At 37.3% G+C, this 19143-nt stretch overlaps 2 protein-coding genes across 2 annotated transcripts; both read left to right on the plus strand.

Moving 5' to 3' along the window:
• Window positions 1–3686: 3686 nt before the first annotated feature.
• LOC121758020 (protein NRT1/ PTR FAMILY 6.3-like) lies at window positions 3687–6857 on the plus strand. Its single transcript, XM_042153459.1, has 4 exons — window positions 3687–3902; window positions 3990–4207; window positions 4475–5061; window positions 5729–6857. Exons 1-4 carry the CDS (start codon window positions 3776–3778, stop codon window positions 6582–6584), a joined length of 1788 nt encoding a protein of 595 aa, XP_042009393.1. The 5' UTR covers window positions 3687–3775; the 3' UTR covers window positions 6585–6857.
• Window positions 6858–9252: 2395 nt separating this feature from the next.
• On the plus strand, window positions 9253–11743 carry LOC121757184 (probable lipid phosphate phosphatase beta). The gene has a single exon (XM_042152699.1). It carries the CDS (start codon window positions 9314–9316, stop codon window positions 9950–9952), a length of 639 nt encoding a protein of 212 aa, XP_042008633.1. The 5' UTR covers window positions 9253–9313; the 3' UTR covers window positions 9953–11743.
• Window positions 11744–19143: the final 7400 nt, after the last annotated feature.

Here is a 19143-nt window from a genome sequence, read left to right on the forward strand (position 1 = left end):
TCTATATATATGTGACATTTCATCAATGATTGTAGTTTAAAATTCGACAGAGAGAAAATAAATGGTCATACTAGAATAAAAAAATTAATTCAACTGTGATTAAAAATTTCTGTTGGGCTTGGGGGGCAGCATTTGCATGAGAAGGCAGAATATGCACGTATAAGTCACTCACAATATTCTAATGGATCTTTGTTTGGTTTATTTTTAATCCAATGGTCCGTGATAGAATAGACTAGTAATTTTTTAAAACCAACCAAATATAGTGTGGATAAGTTTTCAACTTTTATACACATAAATATATATTAAAAAAACAAATTAATGTCATCATTAAAATGAATGCAAGATTAATTATAGACTATTTTATTGGTTTATAGAGGAAATTTTTATTGTGGGAGAATAAAATGAATGTTACTCATGCACAATTTGCCCTCGGGTTCTTCTTTCATTAACTGAAAATCAAGAATAATTTAATTAATTAATTAAAACCTGATTTAGATATATTTGGGTCATGGAGTTACCGATCAATATTGAAAAGTCAGAACTTGAACAAAAGTCAGAACTTGAATTAATCTCCATCATTTTATAAGTTATTATCACAAGTCAACACCAAAAGCTTTTGTGGACAATTGATTGTTTAGCTGGGTGCCTGGGTGTAGTGTGTATCTGAAACAATATTTTTTTAGACTGTACATTAAAAAAATGATATTTACTGATTTCAATATAAAAAAAAAAAGAGAAATACATACGTGTGATTCTTCGGTGTAGCAGGGTCGAACAATGACGTCAACGTCCTCAACTCATCCAACCTCTTCACCGAGCAATGCAATGGCAACGGCCCGGCCATCGACTTCACTGCCAACGGACGCCAATATCATATGGGGTACTACTTGACCGATGGCATATACCCGAGGGGCCTGTTTTTTTGAAGCCGATCAGCTGCCCAATGGGTGAGAAGAGAGTTTTATTCGCTCAAAAGCAGGAGGCTGCGCGGAAGGATGTGGAGCGGGCATTTGGTGTGCTCCAAGCGCGGTGGGCAATATTGAAGTGTCCGGCGCGGTTCTGGTACAAGGACGTCATCGCCGATGTCATGTATGCGTGCATCATCTTGCATAATATGATAGTCGAACACGAAGGTAAAAGAGTCACCGATTGGGGCGATGATGAAGGTGGATCTAGCTCCAGCACGGCGGCCCCGCCCCACGTTCGAGGATTACCGATGGGCTTCAATGAGGTTCTATCTAGACAGACCTCAATGCGCAACCAATAAGATCATGCTCAGCTCATGAACGACATGATTGAAGAAGTTTGGGACCGTAACCGTTGTTGAGAATTTGTAGTTTTTTTTATTTCGTAGTGTAATGTTTGAATTATAATAAAATGAAGTTTTTTTTTTCAATTTTTGTAGTGTTTTAAATATTCAAATAAATAAAATGCTTAGAGCGGACTATAGGGCATCCCACTGCAGGTGGAAGGATATGAGGATGAAATGCCGATGTGGTGGAGTATAGGGCGCACATTACATTGTGGATGCCCAAAAAAACATGGTTCTTATCACATTCTTCACAACTTCTGTATAGCACAAGAATGATTCCTTATTTGAAATTTTGAAGAATCAATATATGATATGTCCAGTAATGATACCAGCGCCAATCTGCTACTGTGTCTTTATTAATTATAAATATAATACTAGTAAATTCTATAATAAAATTCAAACTCGTGCTCTGAGACAGATTCATTTATAGCACTTTCTCGTTCTATCGTGCTAATTAATGTTAGTTGCTGATTATATATAGGTAATTAATTTTATGAAATCGGAAAATGAGATTTCCATGCATATTTATGGAAAGGGTGAAAATAAAAAATAAATATACAGTCTAGACTCTAAATGCCCAGTTCTGATAATATATAGTACATGGTGAATACTATTCTTTTTAACCCAATCTTGTGTTGTTCAATAAATTTTAAATTCCAAGAGACATAATTCTAATTGTTACATTGTTGATGTTACTTTGCAGCCCTTTTAATTAACTATATGAAGTCACAGTCTGTGCAGTGTATACACATAAATCATAAATCGATTTTGTCAATTGAGAACTCATGTATTCACCAACGACATCCAATTTTAATTTGTAGATTAGCTTCAATTTTCCGTCAACAAAAGCAATTATGTTTAGATTCAATTTTCATTCATCATTCGTCAAATTCACTCTCGAAGGTAGAATTTTTTGTAGAATTTTGTAGAAATGTAGCAGAAATATTTGGACGAAAATGATATCACGCGCAATGTTTACTTAACTTACTAAGACGATTTCCTTAAATCTCGTGTCTTATAAAAAAAACATCTCACTTATGGTGGGATGGAGGGAATATAAGATCTAGTCCAAAAAAATGTAAACACAACTACAACAAATATCATTGTATAAGTGTATTTTGATTTCCTAGCAAGTTTTAAAATTATATTTTACTCCATGTCATGAAAATATGATGATCTAATTATAAAAACATAGCTAGCTAGTTAATTGACAACCACAAATGGCAGCATGCTAAGAGTCACGAGTTGTCATGTACAAATAATGTATGTGTCATGTACAAACAATGTAACAGACAGACAAAGAAAGATTTGCAAATTAAAATGCAATATTAATTTTTTAAAGGAGATTGGGAGTATAAAGTTACTAATTAAATTAGTGAAGTTTTTTTTACCACAGGTGTACCGAATACACCCTTTGGCGAAATCCGACTAATCTTAGTGAAGTTGTTTTTAGTTAAATGCTTGATTATCTTAATTCCCGTATACTCTTTAACCAAACAAATCTTATTGAAACGATTTTCATTGGACGAACAATTACGCCAAGTGTCATAGTTTGTTTAATTAGGGTAATCTTTCATTAGATAATCGTTCTAGATCTTTTTTATTGAATATCTAGTTCAATTTTGTAACAAAATTTTGTTTAATCTAATAGGAGCTGGCAAATTTTTAAAATGAAAAGGCAAACACGTTTATTAAATAGTTATTAGAGCCGGCCAATGAATATACGAGGGTCACGACTTACATTTATCAAAGACTCAATGGTATTTTTAATTTTTTTTATTCTTTTGGAATTTTTTGTGTACCTTCATTTACAATTTTACAAATTTAGTGATATAATTGTTTGTATAGGATTTTGCGTTATTCTTGATAGAAATATTTGATTTTAGAGTTGATAAATTTGAAAGTGATTTGAGAATTTTTTGTGCATGCGTTTGCATTGTACTTGGGATAAATTGTCAAAAAAATCTTGAAGTACTTAGAATAATAGAGTTTGTCTTCGATGTCTGTATCTGTGTATATGGAATTGAGCTCTTCTCGCCTCATGTTCATATCTCGATTCTCGAGTGTTAATACAAACTTTTGTCTACTTAGGAAGAGCCAAATATGTCAGATTCCAGAGTATACGAATCTTAATTATGAGTGGGCAAGGTTTTGGTAATATTTTCTAATTTAATTCTTACAATTTGTCTCCTACTCCATTTAGTTGTAGTATATATGTGTGGAAGAGCTCCGATCACATAATTGTAGTTCAACTTTGTAGAGTAATAAAACAAATCCAGTGACGACTCTATCCAACTTAAATATCATTTCCCTTTTAATAAACTTCCACCCCACATATAAAAAATGTATAAACACAGCTATAAAAGGAAACATCTCCACACTCTTTGCTCCACCCATCATCAAAGAGAAGAGCTTAATTAAGTTATCCATTGCTCCACTATTTGCTTAGATACATACTCATACATGGCGTCAGTAATCCCCCAAACAAATCTTGAGGCGGCGGAAACCCTCCCCGACGCCTGGGACTACAAGGGCCGCCCCTCTCTCCGATCCTCCTCCGGCGGCTGGACCAGCGCCACCATGATTCTCGGTACCTACTTATACTTAATTTATCTCATCACACACCATCGTCCATCGCATTACGTATATATAAGTTTTGTTGTGATATGTTTATAAGGTGTTGAGGCCTTCGAGAGGCTGACCACGCTAGGCATCGCCGTGAACCTAGTCACTTACTTGACCGGCACCATGCATTTGGGCAATGCCGCCGCCGCCAACAACGTCACCAACTTTCTTGGAACTTCCTTCATGCTCTGCCTTCTCGGCGGCTTCGTCGCCGATACTTTCCTCGGAAGGTACCTAACCATCGGCATCTTCGCCACAGTTCAAGCTATGGTGAGCATTAAAACCCAAAATTACTACTCATAGAAAATCGGAAATACTTCCTCTATCCCACAATAAGAGTCTTATTTTGTCATTTTCTTACTACAACAAGAGTCCTAATTTCACTTTTATAATAAAGGATAAATAGGTCTTATATTCCATTAACTTATTTAATTCATTTTTCTTTATATTTTTTAAAACTCGTACGTGAAAAACACTTTCAAAACGGAGGGAGTAATAAATAAAATTAAATTGATTTTGACTGATGATGAAAATCAGGGAGTGACGCTTCTGACAATCTCCACCACAATCCCGAGCCTCCGGCCGCCGAAATGCAACCCCAACAGCGAGCCCTGCATTCCGGCGACCGGGAAGCAGTTCGCGGTGCTCTACTTAGCGCTATACCTGACGGCCCTCGGCACGGGGGGCCTTAAATCAAGCGTCTCGGGGTTCGGGTCCGACCAGTTCGACGAGTCGGACGGGAAGGAGAGGAAGCAGATGATCAAGTTCTTCAACTGGTTCTTCTTCTTCATCAACACGGGATCGCTCGGAGCGGTGACCGTGCTTGTTTATATACAAGACAACGTTGGGAGAGAATGGGGGTATGGGATCTGCGCCTGCGCCATTGTTTTGGGGCTGGTGGTGTTCCTGGCCGGGACCAGGCGCTACCGCTTCAAGAAGCTCGTCGGCAGCCCGCTCACGCAGATCGCCACCGTCTTCGTGGCCGCCTGGAGAAAGAGACGCCTCGGCCTGCCCTCCGACCCCTCGCTGCTCTTCAACGTCGACGACATTCCTGCCACCACCGCCGCTCAAACTCAGAGTAAGAAGAAGAGCAAGCAGATGTTGCCGCACAGCAAGGAATTCCGGTATGTTTGACTCGAACCTCTGATATATTAATTGGAGTAGAAACGTCGTACCAACTAAGCTTCTGTCTAGGAACAAAATAAAGGTCCGGTTTACTGTTTGGTTTAGTTAATTACACCAAGATTTTCATTAAAAATAAACAAATTTTGATCATGAGAGGTTAACTAGTGAATTTTTTCTCTGACATAAACTGGTTAATAATGATTTTTGATATTGAGTTAAAATAATGTATATTTGGTCAATGTGTGTAGCATAAAATATCCGTATAAATGATAATAACTTGAGAACCTGTATCTAGTAATGATCAAGTTGATGCAAAGAGTCACTTCTTTTGGTAAGGAATGTTGCATTATTAACATAAAAAATGACATATTTCATGAGATGACAAAAAAAGTGAGGGGTTGAGAGTTGTTGGACCAGTTGAACTTGGAAGCTTGTCACATATCATGTGGTCAAGCCCCATTTCTTGATTGATGGTAGTATATTTATAATCTTAGACCACTCATAAATATTCTTGAATTCATGTGTCCCTATTTGAAAACAAATATTTTCTGAATAAGTATCTTATTTCAAAATTAATGACAAAAATGAAGCACACAAAATTTCATTAGTTATTATCATTATCAATTCATTAGTTTTACGATGATGAGTTACTCAATTGTATTGCAGTTTCTTGGACAAGGCAGCAATAAAGGATACTGAGTCAACAACCAAAGGCAAATGGTATATTTCGACACTAACAGATGTTGAAGAAGTGAAGATGGTAATAAGAATGCTACCAACATGGGCCACAACAATCATGTTTTGGACCGTGTATGCCCAAATGACAACATTCTCAGTCTCCCAAGCAACAACCTTGGACCGCCACATTGGCTCATTCGAGATCCCGGCAGCCTCCCTCACCGTGTTCTTCGTGGCCAGCATCCTCATCACCGTCCCAATATACGACCGCATAATCACCCCCATCTGCCGAAAGTTGCTAAAGAACCCGCACGGCCTCACTCCCCTCCAACGTATCGCGGTCGGTCTAGTCCTATCCATCATTGCCATGGCCGCAGCCGCGTTGACCGAAGTCAAGAGACTTCAGGTAGCCCGGTCGAATGGTCTGACGCATGACAGTGAGGCCACTCTGCCGCTTACAGTCTTCATCCTGGTCCCACAATTCCTGCTGGTGGGGGCAGGGGAGGCCTTCACGTACATCGGTCAACTCGATTTCTTCTTGAGGGAGTGCCCTAAGGGCATGAAAACGATGAGCACAGGCTTGTTCCTAAGCACGTTGTCTCTAGGGTTTTTCTTGAGCTCAATATTGGTCACCATTATCCATAAGGTCACTCTCAACAAGCCATGGTTAGCCGATAACCTAAACGAAGGCCGACTTTACGAGTTCTATTGGCTATTGACGATACTCAGTGTTTTCAATTTGGCAATATTTTTGTTTTGTGCGAAAAGGTACGTGTACAAGGAGAAGAGGATGGCTGAGCTAGGTATTGATTTGGAAGAAGGTGATGACCTAGTTTGCCATTGATAGTTTTTTTTTTTGGGATAATCAGTTGCATTTCTACATACCAAAAGGGTAGGTTTCGTTTCTTGACTGCTTTTGTATAAAATGGTTTGTGGAAAAGAGTCACAAAGGAAGTGACCTTTTCTTTTTCTTCTTTTTGGGTTGGGAGAGTAGTTAGGATAATAAGCAAGAAGAAAAGTCAAATATATGACTGTTGTGAAGCCAATATATATTTGTATTCAACTTTTGTACATGTTTGGATCCTTCTTTGAGCTTTAATTATCCCAATTATAAACACTCGCCAGATAGCTATATTTGTAAGAAGATATGAGGATTGAGGACAACGCTAAGGTCGTGTTCACCTTTCTTGAAATGTCAACAAATAGGCTCAATTCTGTTCAATAAATGTCGTTTAGTGTCTTTGATTAAAAATTGACAGGCGTTTTATATGGATTAGGCCTGCACTGTAGCATTAAGATTAGTCCACTTTTTATTTCTTGCACATGAGTTGATAATTGAAACTGCATTGAATTTGGTGTCAAGAATTGAGCACGAAATCTATACTAATCTAAAGTGCAAGTTTGATGAAAAGTCCTTAATACCCTTTTTGGAGGGAAAATGAAAAGATGAGGTGTCTTCTATTCAAAAATAATTTTTTAAGGTAAAAATAATTGGACAAATAATAGCTCAATAAAATGCTAACTTCTTGAAGAAGTGTTAAAACACATTGAAATAGTGCACTGCCATTAAATTTTTTTATAATTAAGTTATTAAAATTATATATTAATTAGCTTTATATTTGAGTTAAATTGGAATTGTGCTAGAGAGTTTAGTTTGCCTTCCATTTATTTAGGTTAAAATTGAGATTTAATCATTTATTGCAATACTTTTTTAATATAAAGAGTAGTGTAAATTCTCACATTATTCAAAACAAACAAGATGCATAAAATATTATCGTTATTTTAAGTGATAGTAGTAATTTACTTTTTATACGTATATGTGGCGGGAAGTAAGAAATTTATTCTTTCCAATATAAAAAATTCATTTAGTCTTTGGAAATGTATATCAAGTTATGCTATGGTTTGAAATTAAAAGAAAGAAATGAACAGTCAACTTAAATGTGATTATTGGATAATGTACAAATTTTCTAACTTGACTTCTCAAAAAAGTTTTAAATTTATATGATTTAAATTATTCATATATTTAATGTGGATATGTTTAATATTCCATATATTTTTTCAAATTAATTTTTTATAAATTAAGCTATTAAATATATATATTAATTTACCTTTTATTTGGATTAATGACTTGCATAGCACTTTCAATAAGCATCTTTACTCACACATATTTTCTTTATTTGTATATCTTATTCTAATTAATTCATACTCTTTGATCATTAGTCACACATCTTATTTTTGTCATTAATTTTATTATTTTTACTTCACTTAGATTATAAATTAAAATTGCATAAATGTTTCATTCACTGGAGAGTAGTAAACTCTTCATTTTGAGTGAGACAAGATAAGTACATTTCTGTTTTTTTAAATCTCCATATTTCTTTCAATTCTTATTTTCTATATATTTATTATATTTTATATTCATTATTTGAAACTCTTATGTCTCGCGCATAGCTCGGGTGTTAATACTATTGACATTTATGTCCTGGCTTTTAAATATTTCAGACCCTTGTCTGTGGGGGCTTTTCCGCCAACTCATAAAGTAGGAAATAATCTTTAATTTTTATACAAGGCAAAACACGCTGTAAATCTTGAAAACTGAACATCCGTTTTGAATTTTATTTCTGGGGGTCCACGGCCACATATCAGACCATGTTTCATTTCTCATCTTCCCACGTCAAACAAAGTAAACAAGCCCTAAATCTTTTTCTGGACTTACAAATTTCTCTTTTAATTATAGCATTATATATGTATAAGACAAAGAAATGCACAATTTCATTGAGATCGATATTTCAAATGGCAAACACCCAATACCTTATAGTTAGCCGAAAGAAATGCAAACACATTTAATTAGATGCATGAAATAACATCATATGTATGGCAAAACTGTTCTATAAGTTCATGACTCGCATGCTACTTTCGTAGTTCATAGGAAAAATCAGAAAATCCCGAAAGTTTGTGATTTTTAAAGCACTTTGCCATAAAGAAAATTATACGTAATAGATATAACTCTCTTCCCTTTTGTTTCAAAATGAATTAATAATAGTTACTCATTTACCTGCATGATAACTCGAGCTCTCAATCTATTGATTTATCCCCGTGATAACTCAAACCACCTTTTCTTCCCTGCAATTTACCCGCCCCATTGCCGTCCACCCCAACCCTGACAGATCTACTCTCCTTGTGCCCCTCGATGTTCCAAAAATATTCTCAGTCACCATTGAGTTTAGCCCACTCTCGGCCATTCCCATATTGGTGGTCGTAAACTCAACATACTTGAGAATTTCATTAAATACACAATGGACTGTGTGTATGTTGAATTTAACTACTAATACATATTTCCTCCATAATTAACCTTCGTAGTATTTTATTTTTTGAGTGATTGTTTGACATAAAACGATGTTGTTTCATAGCCTAAAAATGGATATATTAATATAAAAACTATTATCGAAATTTAACTTTGACACTACATACTACATCAACACATTTTTTTTCATTATAGCAGAGTAGTAGTAAAATTATATTTATCCAAATCACAAATATAGGTCTTTCTCTGTAGTTCCATGGTCAAGAGTGATGGAATCGAAACCATCCGCGCATCCATCTCTTCTCCGCCGGTTGATCAACCTCGACGCCGCCGTCTCCCTCCACCTCTACACCTTCTTCCACCCCATCCTCCCTTTCTCTCTCCTCAAGTCCCTCGAACTCTCGGGCGATGGCCGTCTCTTCTTCCCCATCACCCTCTCCATTCTCCTCTTCAACACAACCCCCACCTCCGCCACCATCCTCCTACTAAACCTCCTAATCGGTTTAATTTTGGATCTCCTCCTAATCGGGCTAACCAAGCACCTCATCCAGCGCCCCCGACCCGTCTACAACAAGAATATGTTCCTCTCCTTCGCTGTTGACCATTGGTCTTTCCCCAGCGGCCACTCATCTAGGGTTTCATTCATTGCCACATTCTGCTCTTTCTATTCTCGCCAAATTGCGGATTTTTGGCTTGTGAAGCTTCCTAATTTCGATGCTCATAGTTGGATTGTGGAATATTTCGCTTTAATTGTGTGGCTATGGGCCGGGATCACGTCGGTTTCTAGGGTGCTTCTTGGGCGCCATTTCGTGCTCGATGTTGTTGCCGGGGTTTTGTTGGGTATTTTTGAAGGGTTTCTGGTGTTTCGAGTTTTTAACGTCGAGAATTTCAGCTTCTGGTTGAAATGACATTTACTGAAATGTGAGTTTTCCATACCAGTGAAGAATTTGAGTGTGGAAGTAATTGATCATGATGTGATGATTGAAGATGCATATTTTTGGTTTCTTCGGGAAAAGTCAGAACTTTCTCTTGGAAGCACTGTAACTGTTTGCACTATATATGATGTTGCTAATTGATTTTTGAATTTTTTGATAGATAATTTAATTTGCTATTGCTTATAATGTATTGCCATTTGGACTTGCTTTTTTTATGAGCCTGATTAGTTACAGATTTATAGATTCTACATTTGACATATAATGTTTCATAGGATGTGTATGTAGTTAAGCTGCAAGGTAGAATAGTTTAGTTTTGTAAATTCTCTTTCATTATTCTCCTACTACACTAACTAAAATGTAGCTATCTCCTAATTGTTTGAAAATTATGCTTTTATTGCAGCATATACACCTTAGTTATAGAAGCTTGCAAGGACTCAACAAGTTCTATCATGCATATAGTTCGCACCGACTCTCGTTTTTTAGATTCTACTACATTATTATCTCCAAAACAGAGCCTGCACAGTTCTTTGTCTCTTCCTTCTATACATTTATCAGCAGACTGCTATGGATACCCATACGTTAAAAGTTTCATATAATGATAATCTATCTCCTTCAATAAAATCCGCTAAATAGATAGGTTTTACAAGATCCATTTATTGGTTCCTTTCTCTTTGTTCATGAGCGGCTGCAGTTCTCATGAACAAAAATTCACTAGAAGCGGCTAAAATTGTTAATAAGTTTTGAACTAATGCTTTAGTCTTCATAAAAGTATAACCCTAAGGGTGAATGAGGTCAAGAATGTGCTACAGTTTGTGCCATAGTGGTATCAGAAATGACACATGTGGAACCAGAGTTATACATCACTTCTAGTTTTAAGATTTGGAAGCCTAGTGTGTAAAATTAGAGGATTGTTGGCTCTAAATCCCTGAGGTTATGTCTGTACTCTATATGTTGATTTTTGCCTTGAACAGGGGGTTAAAATAATATCGATGAATCGAATTATTGTTGTAGAACAATCCCAACCTGATTACTTCTTCATTATCATCTAGTGATGTAATTCCTTTTCCTCTTCTTCTCTTACTCGTTCAGATGAGTGATAACCTATATAACACCGATACGCCACCCTGTTGCCGTATCACGTATCGGATACGTATCCGATACCGATACGCAACGGATACACCGTCGATACGTATCCTGGGCGTATCCGCGAGCTGGGCCGTATTGGGCCGGGAAACCTCAGATTCGATACGTATCCTTCGGCGTATCCGCGAGCTGGGCCGTATTGGGCCTTCATCCTCCTCTATCTGCAAAGATCTGAGGTTCTCCTCTTCGAAATCAACGTCCATCTCTGTCGAAGAACTTCGCAACTTTCAATTTACGAACTTCAATCCGATTTGGGAACAAAATTGACAGTTAATCGGATATGAAGAAGAAGAAGAAGAAGAAAGGGGAGGCGCCACTATTGCCTCAACTAGGGATTGAAGAAAATTGGAAATGGGAGAATGAATTGGGCAAGAAGTAGTCACGATGGAAAAGGAGTATATTTGGGGCTCATTTTTTGGGCCAATTTATTACTCCATTAACTTTGTCTAATTTTGTAACTATAAATAAATATTTTGATCAATATTATTGGTAATATGGATAAGTATAACCAAAAAATCGATGTGGTGTAATCGACCATAAAAGAAATTGACTTTAGCTTTTAATATTTTGTAATTTTATTATTTTTATTTGTATAATAACATTAGAATATCTATTTTGTAATTTATTATGCACTATTATTATTTATTAAAAAAATAGTTAAAACGTATCCGCGTATCGGGTTGTTTGGGAAAGAGCCGTATCCGCGTATCCGTATCCTTCGGATACTGATACGCGTATCCGTATCCGTGCCGCATAGGTGATAACTAGTGAGTCTATAATGCAGCTACCTCATTAATTATGCAAGCTAACAAATGGGGTGATTTGTTGCATTACTTCAAAGGATTGAATTGCTGAATCACTTTTTGAAAAAGATCTTTATAGTTGAGGAATGGGAATGGCTTAGAGGGTTAATGGATTAGGCACACAAGTGACTCTGCCACGTTCAATCAATGGTTTGATCTTTGCAGTTGACTTGTTATTTTTAAAAGTGACAAAGTATTATGGGAATCATCGTCCGAAAGAAATAGGTGAATTTCAAGGATACAAAAGAGTCCTTTGTGGAGGTTTGGATGGAGTAAAGTTTTGTGTTGCTTGACGGGCCTCAAATCACAAAGAGTTCCATGCCTCTTTTTGTGTTAGCATGGGCTATACTTTCCGGGGTCTGCAGTGCAGTGCAGCCCCATTCCACTTGTGCACTCTGAGCCCGCACTCTGTGCGTCCCGCTCAGATTGCCATTACCAAGGAGCTTAGCTCCAATTTTTGTGTCTAGTTCGGGGAAAATTCTATAACGAAGTTGAACTTTCTGACTTTTACAAGCCAAAAGGATAAGGGAGTCCTAGGATTTTTGGCTCACAAGTAATTACCGTCGCTTCATTATGCCCCTCGGAGGCAGGATTGGTGGATGACTACAAGTGCTCTGTTGTCAATGTTGTGCTGAATTTCTGAGGCCGAACTGTGCTGTCGCATGAATTCTCATCCATTATCCGTTTGTTGAAAGAGTTACATGTGTCATTGTTCCATGATTCCTCATTCATTATCCGTATTTTGGACCAAGTCACATGTGTAATCTGAGGGTGTTAGAAATAAATCTTGATTTGGAATGAAAGGAAGATAGTGAAAATATGATTAAGAACTTGTTGTCTAGCAGCTAATGTCTACTGGGAGAGAATGATGAAACGTGTGACAATATGTTGTTGAATGTCTAATGTTTTAGAATAAATATGAAACTCGAGTACTGGTTGGGTAGATATGGATGTCGAAATATCTTGTTGAATGCCTAATCTGTTAGAAGAATCAATATGACACTTAAGTACATATTAAGGAATTACCAATCCTTGGTGTGTTTGACTGCATTCTTGTTATACTTGTTGTGGTTGATAGGTTGTCCAAATATGGTCATTTTGTTGGTCTCTGATGCTCTTTCACTGCTAAGGAAGCAGTGGTAGCATTTCGCCGTTAGATTGTCAGCTTCCATGGGATTCAATCTCAATTTTTCTTGACGTTATTCAATATTCGTTAGTTCATTATGGTCTGAGCTATTTTGGGCTATGAGTAAACTGAAGTGTTGAACTGTAGTGCGGAGACATACTTGTGCTGTTTTGCATATGTCCTTGTGATCGAGGTGGTGGTTGCCTTGGGCTGTTATAATAAGAGTGTTTGTTCATTTGCTGAGGTACTCTATTTGCGACCTTTCCTGGCGCGTGGAAGTTATTTGTCGGTCATGATGTGGATTTGAGCTGTGGTTGACGAGTTGATGCTGTGAGATGAAATGCACACAACAACAGATGGTGATGTTTGCAATAAACACTTAGAGACATGCAGATCAAGGTGGGTCAGAAAGTGTCCCTTAAGCTTCAGCTGTATCAGTGATGCATGATGTGTTGATTCATGATGAGCTTGAAAGGATTCTGCATGATCGTATGGTGTTACAGGGAGATGATCTAGCGCAACATTTTTTGGTGCAGTGTTAGAATAAAGGGGTGATGATGATCCCATGTGGGTCGATGAAGCTGAGTTCACAGGACAATTTCTGGAGTTTCATATTGAAGGCAAGGCTGTTTGGAAAGAGGGAGTTGTACAGACCGGGCTTGCACCAGAAGAGTGTGCGCCTGCCTCAGAAGAACACGTCTTGGATTTTAGGAAACTAGAGCAGGAATGCTCGTGCATCTATAACTTTTCAATTGAACCCCACTTTTATCTTCTTGTTTCCTCTCCACCCTGGTAGCTTCTTCTTCATGCTGATAGTGCACAAGATTCTGAGCAATACTAGTCACATGACTCGCATTTATACAATCAACGAACATTTTTTTTGGGTCCTCATGAAACAACTTTTTTGGTTCAGCTTATTTTGACCATATCCATTCATATAAACTTAACCTTCGCTATGCCCCAATGCTGTTATGAGTTACAACTGGTTTATATTTTGCAGTTAGCTTAACTCCATAAAACAAAAGCCTCAGAAATTGAGAGAGAGGTGGACCTTGTATCAAGAAGTAACTACCACAGCATCTAAATAATGTTAATTGTCCCTCTTTTTTTTTCTTCCTTGAAATCATCCCTTTACCTGATGTCCTTCAAAAGAGCTAGCTTTTAGCTGTTCTGATCCGTCCACTTGTCTGAAACAAGAACTTTCAATTATTTTGCCCCACTAAGTTAGATAATAGAGACTAGGGAGGGCTATAGTCGTAGAAGCAAGGGATTGGGATTCAGAATAGGTGGCTGAGTCTACTTCTTGCTCCAACCCTTTCCTTCCGGGAAAGACACCAAATGTGAAGGGCAAGTCTTCTAAAGTTTCTTGACTTTTTATTTGGTTTTGGAGAATTGGATCTTGTCCCGAAATCGATCCAAGCCATGCAATTAATTATGTAATACTATAAGATTTGAAGTAGAGACTATACGGTTTCTAAGTAATTGACATAAACAATAAACAATAGAAGTGAAAGAAATAATTGCTGAATTAGGAAAATAGAGAGAAACAATACTAACCCTAATGCTCAAAAGTGAATCCATTACTTCATTCCAACATTTTTTAATTAAAGTTCGTCTATTTTGGTGCAACTATCTTAAGTTATGATTAGATCCATCTGTTTTTCTTCTTGCAGTATTAATTGAGACTTGTGATTTTGTTTTTGCATTGAAATTTGTTATCTTAAACTGCATTATCAGAAGTGGAGGCGTGGAAATGTGGTTCTGCGTTGAGCAATATTATTGGTTGTGGGTTGGCATTTGCTTCTACCTTTGGCTCTGTATCTCATTGGTTATGCTTTAGGCTTATTTATGTTGTTTCAATGTCTCAGTGGCTGATGCATACAATCCTTGGCCCAATCTACATTATTAGTAACTGTGTCTGTTGCTACATTACACCCATTGTTGCCAGCTGTACAACACCCTCAAATCTTCCCATCTCATGAAAAAACAAAATAGTGTCCTAACTTAAAGGCTGTCTAGTCTTGATAGAAAAACTCACAACTCACTTTAAACAAGTCTTCACTTTGTTGTTCAAAATTCTAGATTACACACTACAAGTTTTTGCTTCACTTAATTTAGTGCTAGTCAATTGTTGTGAACATGGCTGGACCTCGCATGTTTTCTTGATGTGGTTCCAAGGAATACATGTTGATGTGAGGAAGTGTAATCTAGATTAGGAAGAGTAGGTGAAAATGGGCATATCAATAACAAGTGGGCATGGCATGATATTAGAGCATCCGCGGCGGTGCTCGTGCCCAAGGACGGCGTCCGTGCTGCTGGCGCGGCTCACCCCTGCTTGCCGTTGTGCTCTTGCCGCTGGCACGGCGCTGCTCGATGCATCGAGCACGTCCGTGTCGCTGAGCAGCTGACGTGGCGGCACCTGATTGGCCAACGACAATGCCATTGCCATTTTCATTTTTTCTTTTTTTTAAAAAAATCAGATTTAATTTAAAAATTCTGAATTAAATAAAAAAATATTTTCCCAGTTCCTAATAAATTATATCCGTTTTCTCCCCACTTTTAATTTTTTTTCAATTTTTTCCCCAAAATTTACATTTTCATCTATAAAACCCTCACTCTTACACAAAAAATTACACACCACACTACACAATTATCATCTAAATTCTCTCATTTTCTCTTATCAATTCTCAATCTTTCTTTCACTCTTACAAAAAAAATGTCCGACTCCGGCGATCACCCCTCCGACTCCCGCGGTTGGAACCACAAATGGTTCGGCTCACAACCATTTCCTAGTCCGGAAACACAATTTTTGGCCCCTCATCAAACCCAAGGTTCTCTAGTTCCGGGTGGCTACAGGCCTTACCCGGTGGACGACCAAGATGCCCCCGATGGGCGATACGGGTGGGCACCCGAACCCAGATCGGGAGGGAGCGGCGGCTCTCAAACTCCCCCTCTTCCTACTCCTCGTGGTGTCCGCACCCCGTACACTCCGACGGAGATGGATCAATTATTCAAAGCCTATTTGATTATCTCCGAAGATCCGGAGATTGACACGAACCAAAGCGGGGATAGATTTTGGTGGAGCGTCTCTCGCCGGTACAATGAAAATCGTCCGGCTGGAACCATCGAGCGCAATGAGAGTGTGGTGCGCAATGCCATATTCAGAACCAACGAATAAATCCAAAAGTTCCAGGGGTATTACCTCCAAGAAGAGCAGTCGGCGGGGAGCGGCAGGAGCGAGCTCGACATCATCAGTGCCGCGTTAGCGACCTACAATCCCAACATTACAAACCGTTCAAGTACCTCATCGCTTGGCAGGAGATGCGTGTGCATCCGAAGTATAGGGGAGGCGTATCATCCTCCTCCAGCAAACGATCGAGGTCGGTATCCCTATCCGACGCCGGCGAGGATGAGGTGGCTAGCCAGCTTGCCGAAGCTAACTTGGGTAGCCCCGACGCCGGCCCGAGCAGTTCCTAACGCCGGCTGCAAGGAAGGAGGAAGTCGACTGCCAACCGCCGTTGCGCTGCGACTCCATCCGCCCCCGCTCCCGCTCCCTTTGTGCCACCTCAACCCCCACCAACTCGTTGTGGACCCTTTTGGCCCAACTCAATTTGGCCGATAGGTCAAATATGCCCCCGAGCAACTTGATTCACATTTGGTAATGATACGGGGTCTCCGAAGAACATTGGGGATAGGGCCAGAGGAATAGTCTTCCACGAGGGTATTTTTTAGCCTTTAATTATGTAATTTTTAATTTGTAGGATTTTAATTATGTAATTTTTAATTTTTAGGAGTTTAATTATGTAATTTTTAATTTTTAGGATTTTAATTATGTAATTTTTATTTTTTTTGTAATTTGTAATAGTATTTCGGGTATTTTTAATGCATTTTAATATTGTAGAAATGTTTTTATTTAAATTGAATAATAGAATGGTGAGACCCTTGAGCATGTCCTTGTGGAAGAGTATGGATGTGAGTGTTGTGCTCTTGCCTAAGAGCAGAGAGTAAAAAAAGTAATAAAAGTGAGTCCGGGTCCATATCCGTGCTCTTTGACAAGAACACGAATGAGGATGCTCTTAGCTAACAACAAAATGAAAAGACATGAGTGGGACCAAAGGATCCAAGCCAAACCTTCTTTCAACTTTAATTAAGGCCTAGATGTTAGTTAGCATACTAGACATACTTTGTTGTTTCTATCTAGTTGTAAAAGTATGTGCTTTATGTAAAAAAAGAGTAAAACTTTGTTGCAATTATTTGAATCTTCTGCAGGTGGTCCTATCCCTAATACAGTAACAGTTAATGATGGTTTTGTTGATGATGTAGTACTATATATGGGTCATACAACATGTTATTAAGCAGTGAATTGGTGGTGTTTTCTTAAGTTACTAGTCAGTGTCTTTAGACACAAATGGTCCCAAATATTTCATTTTGCAATATTAATTATCTGCCAGCAGGAGATGTCTATTTTTATTACCCCTTGGACATTGCTTTTACAAGATAGTCTTTCTTTGGCCAATGGTTAAACTACTTACATTCACCCATTTCCAACTTTCTTTTAGGAGACCTTATTTTTAAACTCTTTTAATGTGTTTGGTTAAAATGAAAACTATGTTAGTTTTGCTGGTTGATACATTAATATCAATTGATATCATAAAATATATTAGATGGTTGATTCATGAATATTAGTAGAATTTAGTATGATTTTGTGACGTCAAATGATGTAAGTAAATGAATTGATAATTGATATAGTTCTCAATTTAATCAACATATCAGTTATACTTATAAGTTATGAAGTGAACCGCCTCCTATTAAAATATGCATCTTCGGGCCTCCTAATATTTTGGACCATGTGCCGGCGCTTAGAGCCCGGCCCGTTTGCCAAAAATACTAAAAATGAGTCAATTAGTATGTTATGCAAGAATGTGACTGGAGATTAGGTGATCATGTGAGTTTGTGGATAGGGCAATGATGGTCAAAGATTGGAGGGTTGTGATTGCGACTACACTTGAAACTTAGTCTGAGTCCAGTCGATGAATGCTATTTCAGGTTTATGCAAATGTGTGTGAATTCAACACGTCTTTTTTGTTATGGTAAATTTATTTCTACTCAAAGTGTTTCAATGAGAGAGGTCATATTTTGATTTTGGGGTTCGTCAAACATTTCATTTCTAGAGCAGTGTGTTAGCCACACAGAAATATAACATGGCCAGAGAAGCATTCACTACAAATAAATTACGTATCACAATAACGAAAGCGATGTGTGGAAGAAAATAAAACAAAAAGGAAAACGATGTGTAGTTGAATAGAATCATTCAACAATTTATTATTATTATTATACTATATAGTTGCCTTTCATGCGACGCAATACCGAATAAATTTAAAATCACATGTAAATAAAAAATGAATATTAAAATCACATCGTATTTTAAATATATTAAATTGATATTGTAGAAACTAATGTTAAACATTATCGGTCGAATATTTTCGACAAAATTGTACCTATATATATGTCGATGCGTTTAATAAGTTGATTGGCTGAGAGTTGTCCACGTTTTTTAAAATTATATTATACGTTTAAATCGACATAGTGTAGATTTTAATTTTAATCAAATATATACTAGTACTAATATAGTTTTAAATTTGGATATTTAGCTCCTGAAGTTTGGTGTGATTTCAATCAACCGACCGAAACTTCGAATATATTACAAATAAGTGGTACTACTAATAATATTAAAACTTGTCTAATTGATGATATAATAACACTACAATTAATTAATTAATGCGTATGTGTCAGACAAATGGATCCATCATTTTGAATATTTTACACTCTAATTAAACTCATAATAAATGTACACACAAGTAGGCATAGGCGCATAGCATATGTATTCTATTTTGTAGACATGAAATTCTATTGAAAATAATAATACTACTACATTACTAATGAGTGCAATATAATGTGATCTTATTAGGGAAGTTGGAGAAGGTGCTGATCAAGATGGCCGAGTATGTAGGCATGATTTTTCTTGTTTTTAGTGTTCTTGATTTCGTTATGCTTGGCTAGGTCTTGCTAGTTGCTTCTAACATGTAAAATAG

This window comes from Salvia splendens, chromosome 12 (genome assembly GCF_004379255.2).
Source record: "Salvia splendens isolate huo1 chromosome 12, SspV2, whole genome shotgun sequence".
Lineage (NCBI taxonomy): Eukaryota > Viridiplantae > Streptophyta > Magnoliopsida > Lamiales > Lamiaceae > Salvia > Salvia splendens.

Coding starts and splice junctions, on each gene's coding strand:
- LOC121757184 (XM_042152699.1), top strand. CDS start 9,314: ATGGAATCGAAACCATCCGCGCATCCATCTCTTCTCCGCCGGTTGATC.
- LOC121758020 (XM_042153459.1), top strand. CDS start 3,776: ATGGCGTCAGTAATCCCCCAAACAAATCTTGAGGCGGCGGAAACCCTC. Junction 3,903..3,989: donor CAGCGCCACCATGATTCTCG/GTACCTACTTAT, acceptor TATGTTTATAAG/GTGTTGAGGCCTTCGAGAGG. Junction 5,062..5,728: donor CCGCACAGCAAGGAATTCCG/GTATGTTTGACT, acceptor ATTGTATTGCAG/TTTCTTGGACAAGGCAGCAA.